At 51.1% G+C, this 7,500-nt stretch overlaps 1 protein-coding gene across 1 annotated transcript in view; it reads right to left on the bottom strand.

The window, feature by feature from the left end:
* The window catches only part of LOC126570310 (TATA-binding protein-associated factor 172), a 13,182-nt gene extending 6,239 nt beyond the window's left edge, over nt 1-6,943 (bottom strand). Inside the window, exons 1-3 of the mRNA XM_050227985.1 lie at nt 6,615-6,943; nt 1,157-1,304; nt 1-1,057 (exon numbers count right to left, since the gene is read on the bottom strand). The exon at nt 1-1,057 is cut by the window's left edge and continues 4,208 nt beyond it. Coding sequence (XP_050083942.1) covers nt 1-1,057; nt 1,157-1,167 — 1,068 coding nt within the window. The 5' untranslated portion in view covers nt 1,168-1,304; nt 6,615-6,943. The remainder of the gene's footprint in view (nt 1,058-1,156; nt 1,305-6,614) is intronic.
* Between the last annotated feature and the right edge of the window lie 557 nt (nt 6,944-7,500).

Genomic DNA, 7,500 nt, shown 5'->3' with positions numbered 1-7,500 from the left:
GGCACCGGTGAGATCTGGGACCGCTTCACCACTCCAACCACCACTGGCGGCTGCTGCTGTTGTCGGAGTAGCTGGCATCGATCCAACTCCTCCCGGACCGCTACCATGTTCGCCTTTGTCCGTCTTGATGCGCTTCGGATCAGGCTCCCCATCACTGCCCGGGGTTGTCGTGGTGGTGGTACCAGCAGCAGCACCAGCATGGCCCGTCATGGATGAACCATTCGTAGGTGCCGGTGTATTTGAACCAATGCCACCACCACTGAGTCCTGCGGAGGAGATGGGACTGGGAAACGCTTGTTGTTGACGTGCTTTCCTCCGGGCACGGTTCTTCTCTCGACAGCTCAAACCATCGGATGGTGGATCCGATCCTACGACCGTTGAACGGCGTTGGTTTAGTCGCAAAATTTCCTGCACCGGAACGAGCTTTTCCTGTGACGATGCTTCATCTCTGGGACCACCGAAGCCACCACCGGTTGCTCCGTTGTTCGATCGCACATCGTCCAGTGTGACGATTTCCTCCAGATTGATGCCACTGCTCAGGCCAAGCTTCTCGTTCAGGAGTGCCCGCTGGCGGGCTAGCTTCTCGCGTAGGTCCACCATATCGTTCTCCTCGAGTGGATCAAACTCCGTACCCTCGGAACCCATCAACCGCGCTCCCTTGAACAGGACCGCGTTCAGATCGAAACCATCGAACGATAGGCGATTGTGGTGGGTACGGGAACGGCCGGTCACAGGCCTCCCTTGACCTTTGCCCGGAGAATCGTTCGATTGCTCATCGCAGTCTTCTTCCTCTTCCTCGTCTTCCGGTTCCTCCTTTTTCACATCGGCACAGCCCTTCGGTTCCCATTGCGGTACATTCTCCAGAATCGATTGGACGGCCTGGGCGGCAGCGATGCGCGTCTCCCAGCTATTGCTGTGCAGATAGGTCAGCAGACGGCTGAGCAGATTGTGCAGCTCGTGCGGATGTAGTTTCTGCACCTCGCCAATCTGCTTGGCGGCCGCCTTCCTCGTCACTGCGGCCGAACCCGACTCGAGCAGGATAAACAACCGGTCCAATCTGTGAAGCGAAAGCAAACAATGGGGCCGCCGAACGCGCCATGTTATGAGAAGACCATGTTATTGCCTTGCATCAAACTCCCTTGTACGATCCGCCTACCTCGAAGTCATCGCAGTAGTGCTGCTTGTTCACTTGCTTCTATTCCAAACAAAGAGGCTCCAGATCAACGCTGGAACATCATTCTCATCAGCATCATCATCATCATCACCATCGTCGACGGAAGGACACTCGTGATCCGCTATACAATCTAAAAAGAGAGAGAGAGAGATGGAGAGAATAAAAAGAGAAATCGGTAAGGACGATGCTTGCTTTATTGGCATGTCGTTCGAGAGCTGCACGGTGTCGCGGGGATGATATGATGACTGGAACAACTATCGAAAAATCGATTTAAACAGTTTGGGGGGGGGGGGGGTGGGCTCGGAGATGAATCCGTAATTTTATGATCTCGAACACACATAGGCACACCACCGACTCACACACACATACACACCAACACAAACACAGACCTCTCCTGCTCGTCACTCCGGTTGGAATTCATCGACAGACTAGATTGCTATGTGCAGCGGCGCTGTGCGAGCGCGAGAGCGAACCGCGGACACAACCGTGCCAGCTCAAGAACGGAAGCGAACTGTCTCCGAGAACTAGAACGTAACCGGAGCAGACCGAAACCGGACCGGGGACCGAACCGTGAAGCGTACAGAACCCCTACAGATAAGTGCGCGCTGGTGCCGAAAAGCGCAAGTGCAGTCGGAATACTGGGTAGACTGGGATCGGGATTGGCGTCCATGGAGCGCTGGATGCTTGGATCCCGGAAAGTACAGTCTACCGTCAGCATAACAGACAAACACACATACGCACACACATCATTCTGTTGATCCGGGAGGCATGGATGGTGTCTGTTGTTTGGCGAAAGGGAGAGAAGCATCAACAACACAGTACACGCTCGGTGCTGGTGCTGATGATGTTCGATGGTTTTCGTCATCGTCGTCGCTCCAGATGAGGCAGCTGCAGCAGGCGGAGAGTTTTATGGTTCTGGAACTCGAGAACCGAGAAGTTGGACAAGGCAGCAGCTGAAGCGGCCTCGTGTTTATGGGGCAGCTGCAAACAGCATCAAACATGAACAATTCACACCATCGGCGACCAAAGCAATAATATAGAGTTGAGTGTCTGTATTGAGTATTGTCGTGACTTGAGAATCGTTGGGTGCATTGAGGGGGACTTGTTTCCATAAAAACATAAATTGATTTGCAGATCAGACCAGAGCCATAAAGAGCTTCATATCTTGTTGCTAATTGCTGCACGATTAGTACTCCGTGGTTTCTGTATGCTAATTGCAGAGTCTGGTTAAGAGATCCAAGAATGCTGCAAAAGGTTTTCGGTTCGACGACAATGGTGCGCAAGTTGGAAGGAGCATGGCCATCTGTGTCCGGTTAATAGGAAGACGAGTCTCTCTTATGTGATGTGATTTTATGTGATTTTTAAAAAGGATTAAATTTAATAAAACAATCATCATTTATTTATTCAAATAAAAATTCACTTTATAAACTTTTTTAAAGCATTTTCAATAGTAGAACGCTTAGTTTGTACAATGATTTTGATTCCAAAAAGGGGATTCATGATTACGACAAAAAATCACTAAGATTTCGTCAAAAAACTGCTCAACATTTCAATAGCTTAGAAGTTGCGATGGATTTACTGAGTAGTGCCCGATGTTCCCGTCTTTCAAACCGCCTTAGCTCCATTTTGTAATGCTTCCATTTGTTTACAAATTGGATAAAACATTCTTAAAAGGTTCACCATCAAATAGGAATACATTAGCCTCGCCCTCCCTTTTGGTAGCATATTGAGCGCAACAATAAATTGAACATGCCGTAATGGTGCAGCAGTTAATACAATTTCGGAAGCTTTTATACCGAACCAACCCGATTCCTATGAACAGCAGAGGAGCGCATCACCGAGATGATCCGAGGTCTCCAATATAATTATTTCACTCCATTTTGTGGTGTGTAGGTTCTACATCAGGATCCGACCAGAGGGGTCTTGCTCTGGTCGGGTGCCGCTGGGGATCACAAAGTGACTCTCGGAGCCTAACTTTTATTGGGGACAAACCACCATCATGCACAACATCATCATCATCATCCTCAGCCGTGTCGTGTATGTGTGGTTCAAGGTTCATTGGAGTGCAAGGATCAAAAAGGGGGATAATTAAATAAATATCAATTCAATTACTTGAGTCGCTGGAGAAAGCCAACCGCGACCATCGAGTCATCATTGGACACGGAAAACACACGCATACACAATCTGTGGCATGGCAGACAACAAGAGCAGAGTCATCTCTCTTCTGCTCCGAATTCTTTTTTAGTAGTACGTCAGCGGAAAAAAGTACGTGTGATGGCAGCAATGCAGAATGCCGGAAGCTGGAAAGCGGAACATCAGCACAAAGCAACCATTCTTTTCCAATGCAGCAGTCCTCTCGTACCCGCCCCTTCACAGGTTTCTTGGTTTCGATTACAAAACACATTTTAATGGTGCCACACAACCAACCACGTAGCCGCGGTGTTGCGCGGAGCAACCATGGAACTATCTGGTCATTCCATCTAGCTATCCGTGGAATACGATCTCCTGTTCTATCTCTCTCTCTGCCATTCCCTCCGATCATTTGCGGGGTGCGATTGTATATTATCGCGCGATGATATTATTCAAATGGGTTCTACGCGCCTGGAACGCTCCACAGTTCCCCCATTAGTAGCCAACCCCTTTCGCTTCGACTGTCTCTCGCTCAGCGACTCTAGTTGCCGATTTCCGGTGTCAGCGCGGACGCGGACACCGAACACAAGGCGTGCGTTATTGTTTTGCTCGACGTCGACGAGGAGCAGTCACAGGAAGAGCGATGGGTGCCCCTGCGGCACGATCTCTGTTTATGCTCTGGCACACCATCGTGCGCTCTTTATGTCGGGGCGATGGTGATGGTGGTGGTATGTCGCAAGCAAGTGCTTTGCTGCTCTGTCCTCCAAAATGGGGACGGAAATGTATAGTATGTGGTGTGGCCGAACGCGTTCCGACGGACTTTTATCTGATCAGTCAGCAGCGTGTGCCGCCCTGGTGTGTGTGTGTGCTTGGTGTGCTCGGTTGAGATTAACCCGTTTATTAAACGGCAACATATGCTCTGATATCCACCGGGGCGAGAGGACGTGGCATCGCGCAGTGGCATTTTGTCCACGCAACTATAACTGGCCGGTCGGTTGAAGCGAAGAAAAAAGCAGCAACAATCATTTGGCACTAGAGTGGAATCCAAAATGGTCATTTAAAAATGCATGATCGTGTTCTTTTGTGACGCATTTTACGTAATTATTTATCGGATCTCGCTTTTTTTTTCGAGTGTGTACCCGATTACGCCACAAAATAGAACATTCCAAAATGAGGTAATGAGACAGAAGAATCCTAACCGGCGCGACTGCGCCACACACCGTGGATCGTGTCTTATCTCGATGTTATGCGGAAGGGATTGCAATACACGTCGCCCGCGCCGTAAGCGTCATAATCTTCGATATAAACTTCCATAAAATCGTGCGTTTGATAGATTACAGGAGTCCTCTACTGGAGTAGGCGCCGGGGGTCACTGGGGTGCGTGAGCGCAACCGAGAACCGAAACTGCGTTCCGACCGGAAGAACGGGATCGGATCGCTTACTCGATCCGATCGTCGTCGCTGTCCGGTTGTCGTCATCATCATGATCATCATCGCCGTGTGTCAATTGTCCATTGTGTTGTGTGTTGTGAGGATCTTGCTGGCCAACACACAACCATAATAAGTGGGGGAGGGGAGGGGGGGGGGGCTGGTCCAACACTCCGGTAATTGTTTGCGTAAGTTGCTACCTGCTGCTGTTGGTTGATGATGAATTGAGCGTGGATCGGGAGCTTGTGTGGGTATCGGATCGTGAATGCAAATAAGTCAGCTGCGATCTCCCCTCGAAACGAAGTAGGCTGCGGGGCGTTCGCCTACTCTTTCAACTAGAAAAGCTGCAACTTTGTTCTGTGTACAGTCGTGGCTGGTTTGTTTCTATAATCTCACTTCAATAAACATTGTTATCAAAATGTTGGATTACCCCATTTGTTATTCCACCGAAAAGAACAAAAAAGATTGTTGAATGCTCAGGCTGTAAAACGTAGTAGCCATCGCGCTGGTAATCAGGACAGGGGAGTACTTCCCGCGTTCGGTGTTTCCCACATCATCTCCCCCCCGATTGTCGTCGTCGTCGACGTCGTGGTCGCCGTTGCACCATCACAAGCGCAAAACCAAGCAGCCACAGAGTGTGCCAGCATGCCATGAATAGCAGAACCGCGAATAGAACGACGGGAAAAGAGTTCGAGAGGCTCGGGGCAGTGACACGGGAAATTGTCCGCGTGGAGGGAAGGTAAGTGAAATGTGAGCTCGCAGGAACAGAACACAGAACACAAGGGTTTTAGGGTTGCTTTTATGCTGCACTGTATGGCGACAATGCTGAATCCCACCCGTTTTTTTTGGGGCGTGAAATTCTACCCCTCTGGTCAACTTCCAAAGCACCTCGCCGTTCTACGCAAACACACTCGCAGCGCCGAGGCCGCCGAGTGTGTGCGTGTTTCGCGCGTGGTCTCGGCAACAGAGAAACACACACGCGGCCGCCGCCGCCATCGCCGCTACGCACGGACAACACACAATACACCCATGATAATCAGGCGACCTTCTTCATCTAGTCAGCACAGGCGAGGCGATGCGATGTTGACCGGATAATGGCCATCGTGTTGCGACCATCACATCCAGGGGGTCCACGCACAGACCGCTCCCAAAAAACTATATGCGCAATGTTGCGGGGTGTATGATAAGAGTGGTCAGGAAAAACCAACATTAAAGACGGCCTACCCCCCCTCCCCTTCTTGCCTCGCTGTCTAGCTGGTCAAAAATCATCTGACGTGGTGGTGTGGTGCCAAGGGGGGCGAGGTTATGCTCGTGGTTGTGTTTCCGCGGGAACGTTTAATCAATATTTGCGTGTCTCTAGCGTGTCATTATCGCGCGATCGGAGGCGGGGGGTGTAGACCAGGCGAAGGATGCGCTTCCGTGGTTTAGTGGGATTTTGGATTCCCGGTCTAAAAATAGTACCCCGAAATACCCCACCAGAAAGGGGCAGAAAACGTGACCGAGTAACCAGGCATTGGAGGTGAAAATGACGAAAAATCATGCTCTCGGTTGGCGCAGCTGTAGTAGCGCCCGGGAGTGACTTATGTTGCGGAGGCAGTAGGCGGCGGCAGAGATAAATGAACGAAAAACAAACAAAAGAATTTTTGATGTTTGCATAGTTGGCGCTGGAGCGGTGAAGGGTGCGCCCCCGGGGTGGGGGGTATCAGTAGTAGCAGTATTGGGTTTAAATTTTGAGTAATGCACCCCACCCCATCGGGAGAACCCCTTTCTACTGGGGCACCTGGTGGATGGGGTTTGCATGTGGAAAATGTTCTAATGAGTGGGGAAACACTAGGGGGCCACGGAGAGAAAAAATATTCTAGATTTGATGACGGAAAACATACCTTTCCCTTTCTTTCAGCGCACTCGCGCACACACACACCTATACAGACGCAGGTCACTTTTTCACGCACGCACTTTTTCCCGCTATTGCTTCTCTCGTTCACTCACTCACTTGCGGCGGCGCTGGTGGTGCGCTCTCTTTCTCGCCGGGGTAGGCCAATTAATCGCAAAACAGCAAACCTCGGGAAACACTATTTTCCTTTCACGAGCTGTTTGACGTGATGCGTGTACGATTCGGTGGCATAGTAACGAACAAACACGGTAAACACCACATCACCAAGGGATTTCTTCGTTGCATTTTTCACTCATCAGAACGCTCTTCCAGGAACTTTTCAACTGACCCGAGGTGCGCCTCGTTCTAGCGGAGGGGAGGTGGTGGTGACTGCAGCTGCCTTTCGAAGACGTCCCTCTTTGCCGTGTTCCTGCGGGAACCGTGTGAAGCCACCGTCGCGAAGAAGAAGAAGAAGACGAAGCAGAAAGCGACCTCCATCAGCGCATCGCGATAACTTTTCTTTTTTTTCTTGCTCACTCCACAGCCAGCTGCTGCAACGGCGGCGGATTTGGCCGAGGGCAGATGTCCGTCGCGCAGATGCTCACATTCACGGAGGAGTCACGCCGCGGAACATCACCCGGGAGTGGCGACGGCGGCGGTGCTGCAGCGATCCGGCGGCCGAGGGGGTTGGTGGCTTGGCGGCAGGCAGGACAGCAGCGCAAACGGCGAGCGATGATTTGGCAGGGAGGTGGGCCACAATGGCAACGACAACGGCAGCTGCTGCTGCTCTTCTTGCTGCCGCTTCTTCACCACCACCGAGGAACAACACCGAAACACTTTCACTTCACTGGCTGCGGGCCGGATTGATTTTTCAGAGAGGTCCTCCATCTTCGAAG

This window comes from Anopheles aquasalis, chromosome 2 (assembly GCF_943734665.1).
Source record: "Anopheles aquasalis chromosome 2, idAnoAquaMG_Q_19, whole genome shotgun sequence".
In the NCBI taxonomy this organism is placed as follows: domain Eukaryota; kingdom Metazoa; phylum Arthropoda; class Insecta; order Diptera; family Culicidae; genus Anopheles; species Anopheles aquasalis.
This window is presented reverse-complemented; position numbering and strand designations above follow the sequence as displayed.